Source organism: Portunus trituberculatus, chromosome 23, assembly GCF_017591435.1.
Source record: "Portunus trituberculatus isolate SZX2019 chromosome 23, ASM1759143v1, whole genome shotgun sequence".
Taxonomy (NCBI): Eukaryota; Metazoa; Arthropoda; class Malacostraca; order Decapoda; family Portunidae; genus Portunus; species Portunus trituberculatus.
Window position 1 is genome coordinate 1263709 of NC_059277.1, and position 19118 is coordinate 1282826.

A 19118-nucleotide genomic window follows, 5' to 3' on the forward strand; every position below is an offset into this window, starting at 1 on the left:
CTTTACTTGTTTTACAGCCACACCCAATCTTTGAACTGGGAAGAAATTGCAAAACATTTTTCTTCATAGCTAACTTTTTTTTATAGATGCTTCTAGTGATGGTAATTTTTTGGCATAAGTGGGAAAAAAAAAGCTAATTTCTCATCCCTTCATGGCCTTCTGCAGGTGACTTATGAGCTAGTGGGCTATGGCAAGGCACCTGATTACTTTGCCATTGATGGGGAGTCTGGTGCTATCACTGTCAAGGTGGATCTGCAGGCTGAGCAGGAGTCTGACTTTGAGGTGAGTGAGCAAGGAAAGAGAAGGGAGGGAGGCATGAGTGACAAGATTAATACTGTAAAGTGAGTGAAGGACTTAGAAAAGCTGAATAATTAAATAGGAGGGAATGAGGTATTAATAACAAGATTAAGTAAAATGAAGTGAGTGAATGAAAATGGTTAAGTTAATGAACGAGTGAATGAGGCTGATTAGAAGTCCAATTTTATGAGTTAGAAAAGGGAAGGAAGTAGAGACAATATCATTAAGTGGGGAGGAAGGAGAAAGTAGAGGATGAGTGGAAGGAAAATAAAGCGAGAGGAATAAATGAGCAACAAATGAACAAATGTGTGAATGTAAGTTAATGAGTAAGTGAATTAAGTATTTAAAAACACACACTCCAAGAAAAGGAATAATTTCAAAGCTTAGAAAAAAAAAATCCATCACTAAGAAGCATCCATCAACTCTTAACAGCTACAAGTGGTGGCCAGTGATGGAGGAACACCACAGCTCACCACCACCTCCACTGCCTCCATCTCTGTGGTGAGGGTGGGGGAGGAACCGCCGCCCCCTGAGGTGTGGGCTACCTTTACGGATGCCCACTTCTCTGCCGAGGTGCCTGAGGATGCTGCTGCCAACACCCTGGTGAAGAAGCTGACAGTGCTGCACAGGCCTGACTCACCCAAGAAGTTAAGCTGCACCATTACAAAAGGCAATGAGGAAGGTCAGTAGGGGGATTGATACTAATACTGCTACTACAACTTAAAGAATTCCAATACTGTAACTTCCACTTCAACCTGTGGAGAGACACCATAACATCTGTAAATTCCAAACTCCTACTTGTTACTACCAAGACCTGAGTAATGGAGCCAGTATTATCTGTGGTGGGGGTGGCAGGTTTGTTCAGCATGGAGGTGACGGCGGAGAGGCACTGCGGCGTGATGGTGGTTGGGGCGCTGGACTATGAGATGCGGCAGGACTACACCCTCACTGTAGTGCTGGAAGCTCCTGAGGCTCCTCCAGGCACCGAGAACAGACAGGCACAGGTAAGGGACACATCTCAGTTGGATAGTATAGCCTAACTTTGTACATATTTCAAAAGGAAATATCAAATTAATAGAACTTTGTACATATTTCAAAAGGAAATATCAAATTAATAGATGCTTTTCTTCCTTTTCTTTTTAAGTAATTAAAGAACTATGAAAATAGGTAAATAAAGAAAAATTCTATGGGCCTGTTTTCAGCCTTTTTATTAGCCTAAGTTGTGGTCTCTTAAGAAATGTGATAATTAGTTATATTTGCCAATATATCTATCCTTTCTTAATTACTGCTATCCCTCACCTGCCCACACACTCCTCTCTACTCTACCAGGTCAATGTGAGCGTCACTGACACGAATGACAACAAACCAGAGTTCATCTTCCCATCACCCTACAATGACCGCACGCATGGGAAGTTCTTTGCCTATGTGGCTGAGGACTCACGGATATCCACGCCTGTGCTGCAGGTGGCGGTGAGTGGCACAGCTGTCTGGCACAGTTATCTTGAGAAGTCTCAGCATGTACTGTTGAGGAATCCCTAAGTTGGTATCAGAATTCTTTTCCATCTTGTGTTGTTCGTTTTTTTTTTTATTATGCATTCTCTATACCAAGTTAGTTATCCCCATAATACACACATGATAGTACACATATGATAGAAAGCAAAGCATTTCTGAATATGGACTTTTGTTGCTGTACTGTGAATAGTTTGATATGTTTGACTTTGTAAACCTTATTGCCAGTACAGCGTGCAGACTAGCTTGCTTTTGTTTGAGTTTTCAAATTATGAACCCAAGAATCATTACAACATTCTTATACACAATCTTTCCATAATTTTTTTCTTTTTTCACCATTTCATTAAATAAGGAGGGGTTAGCACCATATACAAGTCACTTCCTGTTTTTTGGTCCTATCACAGTCTTTTGTCTTGTCCTAGATCTTTTTCAACTAGTTTTCTCCAGGCTCTTTTATTCAGGTCCTGGTCTTCTCTTCTACATGACCAAACCATCTCTCATACACCATCTGTTCTGTGGTAATTATCAGGCAGTAACAAAGTTCAGTCCACTTCATCATCCTGTAATGTGTTGAGCCTTTCCTAGCATCACTATTATCTCACACTACTCACTTCCCCATCACACTCCATTTTCCCCTACTCACATTCCACTCCCCCTCAAAGTTTCTTCCTTCGCAGGCTAAGGATAAGGATTCTGGGGAGTTTGGCACAGTTGAATACCACCTGGTGCCTGAGAGCAACAGAGGTGGTTACTTCAGCGTGGGGCGAGACACAGGACTACTGAAGACAGAACGAGAGATGTCTTCGGTACCCCGTGAGCTGCTGCCGTTCAACCTGTCGGTGAAGGCTGTGGACAACCCAGGACAGCGCGGAGGACCCTCCCACTTCACTTCTGTCCCTGTTATTGTGAGTGCATTGTCCCCAGTGATAGGGTGTGTGTGTGTGTGTGTGTGTAATTCACCTCACCTCGGTCGTCTGCTGGTCACCCAGCCAGTCTTCCCCATTTATGAGCGAGCTCAGAACTCATAGGCCGATCTTCAGGTAGGACTGAGACCACAACACACTCCACACACAGGAAAGCGAGGCCACAACCCCTCGAGTTATATCCCGTACCTATTTACTGCTAGGTGAACAGGGGCCACACATTAAGAGGCTTGCCCATTTGCCTCGCCGCCTCCGGGATTCGAACCCGAACCCTCTCGACTGTGAGTCGAGCGTGCTAACCACTATACTACGCTGTGTGTGTGTGTGTGTGTGGGTGTGGGTGTGTAATTCACCTCAGTCGCCTGCTGGTCACCCAGCCAGTCTTCCCATTACGGAGCGAGCTCAGAGCTCATAGACCGATCTTCGGGTAGGACTGAGACCACAACACACTCCACACACCGGGAAAGTGAGGCCACAACCCCTCGAGTTACATCCCGTACCTGCTAGGTGAACAGGGGCAACACATTAAGAGGCTTGCCCTGTGTGTGTGTGTGTGTGTTTGTTGTGGATGGGGGTGGGGGTGTATTTACCTAGTTGTAGTTTACAGGGCCTGTGTGTGTGTGTGGGTAATTCACCTCGGTCGCCTCCTGGTCACCCCAGGCAGTCTTCCCCATTATGGAGCGAGCTCAGAGCTCATAGACCGATCTTCGGGTGTGTGTGTGTGTGTGTGTGTGTGTGTGCGTGTGAATACATTTCTTTTGTTTGATTGTTCGATCCTTTTTGTGTATGATGGAACTGGAATATTTGTTTTTTACTTTCCTTTTTTGTCCGGGATGTTTCTGGTGGTAGAAAGTTTTTTTTTGTGTGTGAGTATTTATGTATGATGATGGAATGTGCTTTTGCTTTTCAATTATGTTTGTGCCTATGTGGTGGAAAAAAGCAAAACAGGCACAAAGGAAAATTATTTATCTTTAAATTGCATAAATATAGTGAAGGAGGAAGAGGAAGAGTAGGGCAGTAAGCATATGCTTGATACATATCACAGGTCAACTTGGTGGAGGACGTTCATCGGATGGTACTGGTGGTGGATGGCTCACCAGAACTCGTTAAGGACAATAGAGATGGCCTTGTGGCAGTCTTGCAGGAGCACTCCAGTAAGCATGACCTCCTCTCTGCTTTATCCCATCCTTGTACCCTTGAATAACCCCCTTCCTCAAATATCCTGACTATCCTTCACCATCTCAAACAGTCCATCTTGATCTGCAGAAATACTTCAATATGTACAACTCCCTTTTAGTACCCTATGTTGTGTCATCTCTACTGTAGTACTATACCTCTCTTAACACTACAAATACCCCTCCAGTACACATAATGCCCTCTTAGAATCCATCACCAGTTGGCTATGATGGAGTTTATGAATTCATGGTCCTTTTCTCTTATTCTCATACATCTCTCTCTTGCTTGGATAGTTTTCATACTCCCTTTCTCTCCTCCAGATCACATCATTGGCATCGAGAAGATTGAGTCGCGTCGCTTCTTGGGCAACAACAGCATTGTGGAGAGTGATGCCAGCGCCACCGATGTCTGGTTCCATGTGGTAGATGAGGCAAGTGGGCGGCTACTCCCTCGCCGTCACCCACAGCTGGAAAAGTGAGACCTATTCTGAAATCCTTTGGTTTCCCCACTTGTATTTTTGAAAGGGACAAATGTTTCTTCTGTCCATAATGTAAAAATATTAATGTCACTAGAACCACAAAAATAATTGTCACTAGAACCACAAAAATAATTAAAACTATTTGGCTTCAACATAGGCCAACTTGAACTTCTAAACACTTTAGACTTCACTGCTGTTAATTTTACTTGAAAAGAAATAATTTAGTCATGTTCCCAAGAATAGAAACATGAATGATATAGAAGTCTTTTTATCCTTAACAGGAATGATAAAAAACACCCTAAAAATTATACCCGTGTAACTTAAACTACACTAGAGTTTGTGGAAAAGTAAAAGTAAAAGGGAATATAGTCTTAAAGATGTTCAAATATAAAATGATAGTATCATTAGAAGTAAATGATAGTAGCTACTAATATATTCAGTTTCTGGAATGCAAGCTAAACATGTTTACTATTTCTTCATCTCTTAATAGATTATTTTTCTTTAATAGATTAGCAGAGGAGAAGATGGAGAGACAGAAGCTGCTGTTCCATGTGACAGCAGCGCTAGATGGCTTGAGTGCCAAGGATATACGCCCTCCTGTCTTGCCTCCGGCTCCGGTGAGAGAAAGGGAGAGGGAGGGGGGGGTTACTTCATCATATTGTAAATTAAAACATCTGTTTTTAGCATTAGATACATAAAAGCAGTAAATTAATACAACCTTATACCACCTACTTATCTATCTAGTTGTCCATCTATCTATCCACTTAATATATACTTACCTTTCCATCTATTTATCCAACATTCCATCCCAGTCTATCAATACACTTTGAGGTATTAACAGGCTTCTTCCCTTTTTGGTTCTACTTCAGGTGACAGAGCCTCCCCCGGTGCCTGTGCGTAAGGCAGCAACACTAGAGGGCATCCAGGTGGCCCTCATAGTCTTGGCAGGCATCATAGTGGTCATGGGCGTGGTTGGCATCTGCTACATCTGTGTGCAGTGGAAGAGGTGCATAGTCTTAGCCCTTTTCTTGGTATAAGGGATTGAGTAATATATAGTTTTCATGTATTTTGCTTTATCACCAAAGATTAGTAGTAAGTAATGAAACACCAGGGCTTATAGTGAAAGTTATCTGAGCTGGTGGTGGTCATAGAAGGAGTAAGAGTTAGGACAAAAAAGTAATCAGAGTAAAATAAAGACAACAGCTAATAATACTCCACTATTTCACCTTTCATTAGATACGTGAAGCACCGTGATGAGACCAACAAGGCAATGGTGGTGGTGGCGCCACCCTATGAAAGAGTGGCTGGTTCCGTCATAGAGTCCACCAAGGAATATGAAGTGCAAGTAAGTAACAGATTAAGATATGGTAATTTAGAGGAGAGAAAAATTATGAAAGGGGCATTGATGCATTCCTCTTGGGCTGAATGCTCATAATTCATCTCTTCTTCGTATGTGGCAAGCTCTCATGGATTTTACCATCCAGAATAAAGATATATAGTATGTGCAAAGAGTCTTTATGCTATGGGACCAACGTCATTTCTTTTTGCTGTTAGTGATAAAGGTGATGCCTTTAGAACACTAACTGGCAACCTTTTATGCTCTCTGGGGGATTATACACCAGTGTGTGTGTCATCTCGGCTAGCTCTTTAGCTGACAAATTGAGTGTGGTCTGTTGTCTGATGTGCCAGATAGAAACCAACTATTTTGTTTCCTCCCACCCTCTCAACATGCCTTAAATGACTACAAGTAAGGAGGAACATAAGGAGATGCTTACATTATATAAGGCTTTCTATGGTCTTCAATTTATTTCCACTCTGACAGGAGTTAGGCTGAGAACAACATGGTGGTTGGTGGACTGTTTGGAGGGTGCTGGTGAGGCTACTAAATTTACCTTATTTTCCGTCTGGTAGGCCTCATAAGTTTTTTTTTTCCTTTGAATTTTTGTGCCATCAGCCTTGGTTCTTTAGCAACCTGCCTAAAGATAAGTGCATGGGTGTTCAGAGTAGTCTAATGAGGACTACCAGACTTGGAAAGTGGGGCAAGTGCAGTAGCCTCACCAGTGTCCTTGAAGTGGTGCACTATGTTGTCCTGAGCCTAACTTCTGTTTGAATGGAAACAAAAGAAGAACGTGGCCAGTCTTGTATAATGTAAGCATCTCCTTATGTTCCTCCTAGCTTGCTGTCATTTTAGGTATGTTGAGAGGGTGGAAGGAAGCAAATTAGTAGTGCAGTCAGTTTTTGTCTGATGCGCCAGACGACAGACTACAGTTTCTCTGTATCAGCTAAATAGCTGATACAGCTAAATAGCTGTATCAGCTAAATGCTCAAGAAAGCATAGGAGTTTGCCATTTAAGTTATTAAAGCATCAGAACATTTTGCCATCCTGGGATGATAGTTGCGAGGCTCACCTACACACAATGAAAGCAAATGACATTGGTCCCCATGGCATCAATACTTTCTGTGCATACTGTAAGGCAAATTAAATCAAATATCACCACCCTCTCACTCTAACTTATTGATAAAAAAAAATATTACTTATGGTATATTAAAGGCAATATAGAAAGAATAGAGGCAGAGCAAAACTGCCTCAAATGGAGTTAAGAATTTACATACCATGTTGTATGTTTTATCTCAGTTGCTCTAATTCTCTCTCCTTCAGGTTCTTCATATGAGTGTACCAATGGACGATGACTCAGTACAGGACCTCACTCTAGACTCCCGCCCCTCGCACCACTTCTCCATGGATAATGTGTCCTATATAACCAAGCAGCAGTGTGAGTATTGCCCCTTGTCTCCCTCACCTCTTGGAACCATACTCTGAAACACATCCATGCTACACCTCCAAAAGTCTCTAGTTGAAGTGACTAAGTGATTTATAGTTTTATTGACAAAAGATTCCATTATAAATGGGACACTCTTGGAAACTTTGCTAATCATCTCTGGCTTTTGGAAATAGTTGTATTACGAGAGCAAAGTATTTTAGAATATGACCCCTGGTGTCTCAGGTAAATATTGAGAAACACTCCTCTCAACATGACTATTTTTCAAGGCCACAGAGATGACCAGCCAAGTTTTCAAGTATTCTCCCTATTTGTAATGTAGAAATCTTAAGAGTATTACTCTATCACTAGAACCATAAAAACATGCTTAAAACCCATTTCAACTGTAACAGTTCAGTTTTAAAGTAGTGAAAGTATAGCCTAAAAGTAATTCAGAATATGGTCATTACAGGCATTGCACCTTATCTTAGGCCCCCTTGATAGAGTTCCTTTGTAAAGCTTATCTCTAGGTATGGTCATTATTAGTCAAGAAGATGAAATGTTGAAGATCAGTGAGTGTGACATAACTAGACATCCCACTCTTATTACTTACTGAGCATCAATGTGTTGCAGTGAGTGATGAGAGCAGCAACAGGAGCAGTGATGGCGGTGGCCACATCCTGGAGGACCACCACTTATCTCATGAGGACTGGAACACACCACCAGGCCAACGCCACCACCTTGGCACCCACCAGCACCTGCCGCACATATCAGCCATGGCGGCCTCCACTCCCTCAGGACGCAACCCTGCTTATGAGCACTTCGATGACCATGACGATGAGGATGAGGGTGGGGAAGGTCCTCTGAGTGTCAGCGCGACTAATGAGAATGTGATGTTTGGGCGAAGAGGACTGACAGAGCCTTCCCCTGTGCAGACTACCACGGAGCTTTGAATGGATGTAGTAGTGAATTAATAGTGAACTGCAAAGGATGAGTGTCACAGAGGAAGTTGCAAGGGAGAGAAATAACTGGATACACACGAGAAATGGCAAAAAGTTAATAATGAAAGAGTGCAAAAGAAAACAATAATAATCTTGTCAGGAATAAATACTAACTAATTCCTGTGCTAAATGAACAAATAAATCTCTTGAGCCTAATTCTTCTTCCCTTTCATAGCAATTTGTTGTCAATGTAGCAGCCTCTAAAAACGATGAAATCCTATCACTTGATTAGTTCTGTATATCAGTGCTGGGAGAAATGTGTAGATGTTAACATATAAACTTCATGGGTTTGTATCATGCTGCAGTGTCATAACAGGTACTCCTAGATAATTTAGAATTGAAAGCATTGAAGTGAAGTCATTATGTCGTCTTAATGGATTCTTGATGTTTTAACAAAGCATCTGAAAACCTCCGATAGGGTGCTGGTAAGAACACTGATGATTAGAATTTGCATTTTTATACCAGTTAGTGGTGTAAATTCTTTTAACAGTTATTCTCATTACTATGGGTATTCAAGTAATCAATTTTAACGAGTCCTTAGTTTTGCCCATTTAAGGTTTCCGGTGACCCATCCCCATTAGAACCTGGGAACCCATGAATATAAGCGAGAAATAAAATTAATGAACCTTGAACCACCACCTCCCATAATCTGAACTCTGGTATAATGGATTCAGTTCCTTGTGTGGAAAAATTGAGTGAGGTCCCTCAGGATTGTGATAGGGGAAAATGTGTTCCAGAGAGTATTCCTGACTGTTCCTAAGTTACAGTTTGCTTAGTGAACGTTAACGATGTTCCCCTTCTTGAAGTAGTTGCTGCAGCAGTTTCTTTACTGTCTCTCATCAATTATTTTCAAAGGCCACAGATAATATTAGCTGAGTTTTCAAGAGTTTCAATAATATAAAGAAATCTTGTTAATGTGTCATTAAAAGCTGTGCATCTTTAATTGTAGCCTTTGAAAAGGAGTTTGTGTGCAGCAGCAGCATTTGAGTATGTCATCCTAAAGATCATATAACGTAATCTGACGTTCTGAAGCAACAGTAATCCTCCCGGTGCTCACTCATGTGCTCAAATGGTTTACTAGTGTGATGAAATGTGAAGCAAGACTGGGGGACTAATGAAACTAATGAACTTCAGTTTATCGTGTGATTGTGCAAAGTGATGATGGCCAAACTTTAGCAGTGCCGTGTTGTGTTGTGTTACTTTCTTATTTTGATGCAAGGGTGTGTGTGTGTGTGTGTGTGTGTGTGTGTGTGTGTGTGTGTGTGTGTGTGTGTGTGTGTGTGTGTGTGTGTGTAATTAATCCTCATTTACTTATATTGATGTTAGTTTGATAAATATTGTATAAAATTATACATTGATTTATTTTTTAACTTAGATTTAGTTGTGTGTGTGTGTTGTACATACAAGTAAACAATATTTGTATTAATACCTGCATAATACTGTACATAGTCCAACCTAAAAGTTAATTCCATCCTGTGAACTTAATGTTTGTATTATAGTGATTGTACGTAAGCGATCACTCAATAAAAGTAAACATTCCTCTACTGCTTGTCATTAGTACAGCTGCAGGGAGGTGAGAGGGCTGGTGGGTAGTGATGCTTAATTATGATATACTCAGTAGTTATACGTTAATCTTCTTTCATTTTAACCTTGGAAGAAAGATGACAGGAGAGGATGAGGTGGGGGAAAAGTTAGGTCAATCTGGTCGGCCGGCGGCCATACTAGTATTGGCAGAAAGCTCTTGGTCCCTACAGCAGCTGCTAGGTGGTTAATGGGTTTGAGTTTTCCCCTCTCCTCTCAATCTAAAAAAATATGGGAGATTAATATTTCCCTCGGACGATGTGATCGACATGTTTGATGAGGGAAAACTTTTTAGAGAAGCTATGGCCAGCATAAGAGCTCCACATTGCACACTGAATAAATTTCAGTTATATAGAATTCCAAGTGCAGCAATAGAGGCATATGTCACTAAAAACATATTCTGTAGCCTTAATAATCATATGTATGATACAGAACCTCATGTAAATCACATTCACTTATTAACTAAAGCAGTTGCCGAAAAGTATTTGCAGGTGAGGTGTCATTACACCGGTAAACAGATCACTGCCATGTTAAAAAACAAGGTTCAAGTAAGAAGTCGCCAGATATACACTAAACTGATACACTTCACTGGCCAGTAGATTACACTCTCTCTCTCTCTCTCTCTCTCTCTCATCATTTAATGGATTACCTTTCTATGTTTTAAATAAAAGTTGAAATAATATAATGCATGTGTCTAATATCCATCCAGTCTCAATGGAAACACCATAGTGTGGCAAGCGGGGTTTTGCTTTTTGCCAATAGAAGCCGTGGCATCAGCCGGACTGTCAGACACAATGAATTATCACAAGATGTTATTGTGGAATAATATACCACAATGAAAGACAAGTTCACTGTGATTGGCCTAACCTTACACCACAGCCTGATACCGAAAGTGATCAGAAATCCATTATCTGCAATATCTGGACACCTCTCCTGCCCTCGTCAGTGATGTTTTGTCAGCCAAGCTCTAATTTGCGTTGTCAGGTTCTAGTTTACCTCCACAGTACCTACATCCTTGGAGCAGCAGTCACCTACTATATGGATGGCCAGGTCACCTCTGCATCTCATTCTTTCCCATCACCCAGGCACACCAACAACCCTGTTTCACTACCTGTAGCATCACCTCTCCCTCACTTACATAGGTATGACCTTATAATGAGTCCTCACCCATTCTGGTGTCTGATGCAGAGAAGGGGTGAACAAAGCAGCAAAAATGGCACTGACAGGAACTGACATCACACCTCTCCCTCTGCCACTATTCATTTGCTCTCCTGAACCTGTTGTTCCTCCTGGGATGTCTCCCTCTGGAACAGGGGTTCTCAACTTAGGGTTTGAACATCTCCAAGGGTTAACAAGATTTCCAGAGGATGACTGATCTAATAATGTTCTTTGCAGTAATATTGCATATTGAGTTAGTGTCAGTCACAAAATTAACATTGTCAAATTACTGGGGTTCAGGTAAATGCTCTTATAACTCAGGGTGTTGTGTTTCACTAATGAAAAGTTGGGAACTTCTGCTCTAGAACATCCTCTGTACCACCTCCTTGGACTGCACCACAAGAACTCCTCCTTGGGTTTGACAGACATCCTGTGCACCTTGGACGTTATCCTCACTCACTTATAACTCAAGTCACACCACATGTGCACTCACTGCATTGCCTCCACCTCTTCCTCCTAATATTAGTTGCTGATACAAGTACATATGTGGAAGCAGCTATGGTCACTTCTTTCTTTCTCTACTACTCGTACTTCTACTTCCAGAGCTAGACCCTCCACACTCAACTACTCGCCATAGACGTCACCACTTTAATTCTGTTCAGCTTACTATATAGCTGCCACTGATATCCCTCCACTACAATGATACTCAGTCATACACACCTTACACTTGTCTTCCTGAACATTAAATAACTCCATAGACTGTGAATACCCACAGACTCACCATGGTGTACAAGTGCATCACATAACATCACATGGTCGTTACAATGTAGAAATGCCTTAACGCCCGGAATTTTTAATAACAATTAGGGATGGCAGTTTTGGTCCGAGTACTGAGTTTACTCGGTTTTTGGATTTGAGTGAGTACTACTCGGTTTACTCGGTTTTCATAATTCAATGACATGTTCAATTTATGCGTTGAAAATGTAATACAGGCCTTCAAACTAAAGACTAAAGATTTTTTCGGTATTTTGTTGGGGAAGAAGGCGGTGCATGCCGCACAACCACCCAGACATTAATGGAATAGTCCAATTCCTAAGAACAAGCCTAACAGTGCCAACAGTCCAACACACGGGCTTGGGTGAAGGAAAGAGAGACCTGTACGAGTACACGACGAGTAGGCTTACTCAGTCAGTTCACAGTTGGCAGTTAGTAGTGGTGGGCAAGTACCGCTAATTTCAGTACTGGTACGTACCGGTACAAAAGAAACCGTTACCGATACTACCGGTACTGTACCGGTACACACACACACACACACACACACACACACAGTGTGTGTGTGTGTGTGTGTGTGTGTGTGTGTGTGTATTGGAAATTGCCAATTTAAATATCTGGCATTTATCATTTCTATCTACAAAGCAAATCACACAGCTCTTTCATAAATATTTTTGTAAAAAGAAAAATTAAAATAAATATATAAATAAAAGACACACGGCCGTCTTCATAATATATTGTGGTTCCCTTTTAAAACTGATGGGAAATACCTAAATTATAGCAAACTAACATGAAAAAAATAATTCGTAATGGTATGAATTGAGTGGTATGCAGCAGCAGCAGCAGTAGTAGAAGTAGAAATGCAATGGTAAAATGCCGGCCAACTGCAGTGTTACTGCACCGCCAGACCGCCACCCGTCCCGGCCACCGATCCGCCGTGTGGTGCCGACACATTATTCATTCTTAGCGGTAGGAAGCAGCAGAGTCCCGGCACAGACGCTAGACGGTACAAGCGTCAAGCGGTACCGGAAATGATGCCGGCACATTCAGTCGTACCAGTACAGACGCGTCTCGCCGAGCTACCGAGACCGCGCCGACGCGCCAGGGCAGCCAGTCGGTACCAGTGTGGAGCGGTACCGAAAGTGAGAATGACTCAATGTTACCGTCTTACCCATCACCACTCGCCTTGAGCCACCTCCACGCTGTATACAATTTGCTCAGTACCGTTTCGGCTATTTACCGGTACGGAAAAATTTAGCGGTACAGTACCGTTAAGGCTGGTACTAGTACCGGAACTTGCCCACCAGTCCGAGAGCCGCGCTGCACTTGGCAGGACAAGGCGCTTGCCGTGAGTGGTGGAGATGAAGATAGTGATATCTATAGTAGCGAAGAGAATATTGTGTGTGTAGCCTCTCAGTAATCAGAGGTTAACTATTTAAACATGGTTGAGGACACAAAGTGGACAGTGGAGTGTGGGTGCCTGCTAGTGACACGGACAGCCGCCGCCGAGCAGTCTTTGGCTAACGTAAGTAATATATTGGTGTAACTCATCATTTCACGGTGGTGCCATGTCATAACCTAACGTTGGTAACCTCCAGGACAACATATCAGTGAACTAACACCTGCACATCTTATAAAACCCAAATCATTCTAATCTTGAAAACGTAAACAAACCGATCCCTGACCCGCCGCCTCTCTCTCAGCCATTATCTGCCTCATCTCTCACTCATTACAGGCTAGACAGGTCACAAAGTGGACCCATAGGCCTAATCTTTCATGTCAGTTGTTGAGATATACCCGCAATTACCTGATTTGTGTGCTATGGAGGCTCAGTGAGAAGAAGCGGGCCTACCCATGACGTCACGAGCCCCAGGCTGTGACGTCATCACCAGCTCCCGCCCAAAATGCCGGTCCCAGATGCTCGACTTCCACTATTATTTATATTTGTCTCAGTTCATTTATTTCGAGTCACAAGTGCCTTTTAAGGGTTTCTAATGATAGTTCGCAGTGTTTTACGTGTCTTCCATGCTTGAGTTGAGTGAAGTACGGTGATGTAGAGGGTGTTTATGACTTGAATGGGAGGGCCAAAATACGCTAAAATTTTTACCTCCGCTATCTGTGATTTTTTATTTGAGGTTGTAGCGAAGTGTTTGTGTTTTCAAAAGATGGTTTATCATGAGAAAAGTGTGCAAGGCTCCTGAGAAGTTAAAGATGTGGACTTTAAGAATGATATGTAGTCCTGTTAATATTGTAAACAACGTCATTTTTAAATATTATTTTTTCTAATAGGGCGAGTTGCCAGGTTTTGATATATCGAAATGATAGTCATAATTTTTGAAAAACGTTATCGATTCAGTTGAATGAAATTGGTGGGCTTTGAAATTGTGTTTAAGCAAGTCGAAGTTCTAATACTTTATTTAGTATATTTTTGAGCTATTTTTATTATTCCTTTTCTCGGCAATGTTTTTGTATTTTAGAAGTTAGTTTCGATTGATAACGAGTCAGAATTTTTATAACATTCGTGTCCAGCTGCCTTTTTGGGAATCCTCATTTTCAAAATGATTTGCGTAACGAATATATGTGACGTCATCAAGGGAGGCCGACCCCCCCCCCGGCTGGACCCAGGCCGATACCTGGCTCCAGGCCCGAGGGTGTGGGGTGGGTGTGTGTGTGTGTGTGTGTGTGTGTGTGTGTGTGTGTGTGTGTGTGTGTGTGTGTGTGTGTGTGTGTGTCATTTTCTTTCATGGTACTTGTGTGTGTGTGTGTAATTCATTATGGTGTGTGGTAGTCACCCAGCCAGCCTTCCCATTACGGAGCAAGCTCAGAGCTCATAGAGCGATCTTCGGATAGGACTGAGACTGTGTGTGTGTGTGTGTGTGTGTGTGTGTGTGTGTTGTGTGTATTACTTGTTAGCCAGTTTCGCAGTTTCCCAGCGTTAGCATCATACCACTGACACCCAGCACCCAGTTGTACTACGTGCTGCGGAGGCGGGGCAGTGCCTTGTGTGTGTGTAATTTTCTTTCATGGTACTTGTGTGTGTGTGTGTGTGTGTGTGTGTGTGTGTGTGTGTGTGTAATTCACTATGGTTGCCCGGTAGTCACCCAGCCAGCCTTCCCCATTACGGAGCAAGCTCAGAGCTCATAGAGCGATCTTCGGATAGGACTGAGACTGTGTATGTGAGAGAGAGAGAGAGAGTTAGAGAGAGAGAGAGTTAAGGCTGAGACCGGAAGTACTGGAGGACCACTAGCAGTTAGCCAGTTAAAGGAGGAGTAAGGAGGTAGAGGCAAGGAGGGTGGAGACCCGTGACGCTGAGCCCCGCTATGATAAGCTTCTGGCATTCTGTATCCATTATACTATTATTTTTCTCTATTTTAGTTATATCAAGAAAGAAATTATCTGCTAATGTCAACTATAAATGCATGCACATAATTCACATTCTCATATTATAATAACATTGAAAGTCAAGTGAAACATGGTCTCATGACATACGGCCTACCTTGTACAGAAATTAAAATCCTCAGTCTAACTACACCAAGAGATTAGTTTTCTTACACGATTCTCTCCCTTACGTTAAGTTAGGTTAGTGAAAAGTAATAATTTCGTACTTGGTTTACTCGGTTTCAGTGTAATCAATACCGAAATACTCGGTTTGCAGAAAGTACTCGGGTTCGCCCATCACTAATAACAATTCAGAATAATGAAAGTAAACGGGCATATCCCACACGCCACAAATGGAAGCAATCGAACTATAGAAGTCATTGAACTAGAACGGGAACGGGGGTTACTCGGTTAAATTACGTAAATAACTTGATTTAAAAAATGCATGACATTTTATGACGATGAATAATAAAACTAATTTTCAAAATATCAAAATATCTCCAGGAATCCTGTGTGAGTTAAGAGTATATCATTAGCTGAACCGTGCATGCATTTACATTCACTGTCATTCAGTATCCATCACAAATTATAAGTCTCTTAGAACCGGGAGTCAGTACTTGGTACTCTAAAATCATCCCAGCCAGTAATTTAGATGAATCCTGGGACACTACACCCTTCCCTAGTAACCATCAAGCATTGTGCTCGGGATTCAGACTCTAGTATTCTACTGATTCCCCGAGAAAACGATTCCAGAACCGATTCCGTGGGCTGATGAATATCAGCCCGCTGGCGGTTCCGAGACTCTGGTATTCGTATGTACAATGATGACGAGAGAGCACTGAAAAACATGATCAACAAGGTAATATCCAGTATCGCTGACACAAGGCTCAACCTCATCATATATTGCACGTCACACAAGACTGCCAGCCTCACAATGAAGAATACCTGTTTGCTTCCAGTGAGCCCTCTGCAGGAATGTAAATATTGTGTACCTACATAAATACATCATTGGTGATTGTAGTCACTTAAATTCAAGATATATTGGCTTTATCAGAACTACCCTGTTGAAGAGGATTACTGCTCATCTCTAAGATGGAGCGATACGCCCCAATCGCCCCTGCTACATCAGCGAGCACGAGGTCTTATCCTAAAGACACGCTTCATGGAAAACACCAATAGCATCTTCGAAAAGTCAGTGACATCAAGAGGCTTAAAATGATAAAAGCAACATTATAATATGCTCGAAAAAGTCAATGATATCAAAATGCTCAAAATGACAGAAGCAACATCTACTTAAAGAAACCTTCAATCAACATTCAACAACAACCCGAGGTTTCTCTTCGCACAGACTAGACACAGACGGAACTGCAACCTGGAGTCAACATGATGAGTGAAAGAGCCTCGGCTCAACATACCATAAAATATTAAAATAATTACATATATCTAAAAATATTTGTTTTAGGTATAATATGGACTAATAAATGCTTCGCATCGTCTCTCTCTCTCTCTCTCTCTCTCTCTCTCTCTCTCTCTCTCTCTCTCTCCTACCGGTGTCGTCATGTTCGGGTCGGAGTTCGACTAATCGACTGTAGGACCATCTGGCGTCACCAGCTGGGCATGGCGAATCGGTAGTAGGAGCTCCCTTCGCTGTGCCTTTGGGACGCAGTGCCTGACGGAGGAACGGAGGGCGTTAATGGAACGGGATGAGGGGGATGTGGATAGGAAGAAAGGAAAGGTGGGGAGGAAAGGAGGGATGGATGGGAGAAATATTGCTGGAAGATTTAATCGTTACTCGGGTTGTTAGGTAGAGATTACTGCTCATAATTGTAGCATATAATAGGAAATTGGGTTGTTACTAATTAAAGGGACGGGACCGCAACATCGTGATAATATATCGCCGTGGATATATGTTCAAGCCCATTAAATAATGATAGAAAAAAACAACAACAACAGAAAACAATAAAATATGACACGAACATTTGAAAAGACCAATAAAATTTTTTGGTGGAAATAATGCAATATATATATATATATATATATATATATATATATATATATATATATATATATATATATATATATATATATATATACAGGGAAAACAGGGTAGGCTACTTTGCTTCTAGAACTTTTCAGTAATGTTCTTAGGGGCCACCATCACTACCACTACCACACTCACCGCAAGATTCACTCACTGTTGGCAGCACACGTCCACCCCTTACCACAGTCGACTACGAATTGCTTCTGAATCCCTATCACTGCGTCCTTCCTAAAAGCTCACGGTTCGAACTGTCTCCATATTCAATGAACCACTCTCTTTATCTAAGTACAACTACTAGTACCACTACTACAACAACTACTACCACTACTGCTGCTACTACTACTACTACTACTAGTAGTAGTAGTAGTAGTATGCATTTGTTCTTAATGATGTAATTTTTTTTTTCGTTTAAGTTTAATCAGAGTTGAGTGGTTCGCTTGTTTCTGTCTGTCTGTCTGTCTCTCTCTCTCTCTCTCTCTCTCTCTCTCTCTCTCTCAAGTTCTTTTTACTACTCGGAAGATTCAATTTACCTCTCATAGCAAATTACATGTAGGATATCACAATGTTTTTAGGGACCGTTAAGTACATAGTGTAACAAGCATTGGCTCTTCGTTTTGAACCCTACGTATCCTTCTTTCATTTATGTGTTCAGCTGCTGGCTGTGTTTCGCTTATATTTAGCATACTTTATATTGTTTTCCAGCTACTGATGTCACTAAATGGAGCCACATAACTATGCTTTGCTATCAGGTGTTTAGATACAACCGGTTTTGGTGTGATGAAGGCAAGTGAGGTAGAAAAATGATGTCAGTCTTCACCTCTCCCCTACACAAAGAACACTTGATCTTCGTGTTTGTTGTTATGGGTGACATGGAATTATGACAAGGATCAACATTATCAAAGACACTGCCTATTACAATAAAATATTGTGGAAACTCCCCTAGGTGGATAAGTGTTGGGTGGGTCTTTAAGAGACCCTCTTACCAACATTACCTTACCTTAATTAAGGCCGTGTCCCGCACAGCACGAGGTAAGGCGGCCGCGCCACGAAGCAGCATGACTTGCAAAATATTTTAAAAATCTTATTACTGTGTAACATCGCGTAAAAAGATTATGAAGTGAAACATCGCATCACAGTCTAAGGTGTATGGTGTTAGTCGTACATTTTTCCTAATTTATCCTGGACAATATAGCGCACCTCTTATTTTTTCGCGATTTACCGTCGGAAAAAAAACAAAAAAACTTACAAACCTATCATATTGCTATTGGTGTACGTTCGTGAGATTATCGTCTAGCATTGATTGTATTCGTTGCATGGTTGTCGTACTCGTGGCTGTCCAAAATTGTATAACAATTCAGATGAAGCGAGATAATCGACCTTCACCATGCGGGTCGTGTGGCCATAGTGGTAGTGTCTTACTGGAATTGTGAAAAATGATTGGTAGCAATACGGTATTTCGTTAGATGGTCGATCTATGTTCATTGTAATATTAGTAATATCACATGCTAATCCCACAGCTGTCGTGTGACTGTCTGGTGGCTGCCGTGAGCCGTGGAATTCATTGGTTATTGCGCAAAAAGTACAAGTCATGCTCAATCGTGCGGTGTTCTCTCATTGTGCCGTGAGGGACGCGGGCTTTACCAGCGTCCCACATCCACTTGGACTTGGGTAATCATGGAGCGGCACCCGTCTCTGTCTCTTGCTAGGTGCATCACCTCTGCAGTCCTGTCACTCTCGTCACACCATCCATACAGAGAGAGAGAGAGAGAGAGAGAGAGAGAGAGAGAGAGAGAGAGAGAGAGAACATAACAGGCCACATGATTTGAAGATGGCAGTTGATGTCACAGAGCTGCTTGGATCTTATGGAGTATAGTTATCTATTGAGATCCTTATTCAACTGGAAAAGCAGATGATTAAAGAGAGGAAGACATCTAACCCACAGCCTCAGAGATTTATAAGCAAGGGTTTTGCAGATGGTTTTGGTCTGATAAAGAAGGGATTGGCAAAGTTTGAGGTTGAAACTCCTAACATTGTCATGTATACTAA

General features: G+C 41.9%; 2 protein-coding genes across 2 annotated transcripts in view; one reads left to right on the top strand and one right to left on the bottom strand.

The window, feature by feature from the left end:
• LOC123507683 (cadherin-99C-like) overlaps positions 1 to 9685 on the top strand; it is a 74476-nt gene extending 64791 nt beyond the window's left edge. Inside the window, 12 exon segments of the mRNA XM_045260809.1 lie at positions 166 to 282; positions 730 to 979; positions 1153 to 1301; positions 1627 to 1767; positions 2484 to 2711; positions 3775 to 3883; positions 4226 to 4379; positions 4892 to 5000; positions 5253 to 5389; positions 5620 to 5728; positions 7043 to 7157; positions 7776 to 9685. Of these exon segments, the coding sequence (XP_045116744.1) occupies positions 166 to 282; positions 730 to 979; positions 1153 to 1301; positions 1627 to 1767; positions 2484 to 2711; positions 3775 to 3883; positions 4226 to 4379; positions 4892 to 5000; positions 5253 to 5389; positions 5620 to 5728; positions 7043 to 7157; positions 7776 to 8095 (1938 nt within the window). The 3' untranslated portion in view covers positions 8096 to 9685.
• LOC123507610 lies at positions 9685 to 18784 on the bottom strand. The gene is made up of 5 exons (XM_045260624.1): positions 18714 to 18784; positions 17227 to 17248; positions 16580 to 16700; positions 10892 to 11028; positions 9685 to 9945 (listed from the first exon to the last, which is right to left on the bottom strand). Exons 1-5 carry the CDS (start codon positions 18782 to 18784, stop codon positions 9904 to 9906), a joined length of 393 nt encoding a protein of 130 aa, XP_045116559.1. The 3' UTR covers positions 9685 to 9903.
• Positions 18785 to 19118: the final 334 nt, after the last annotated feature.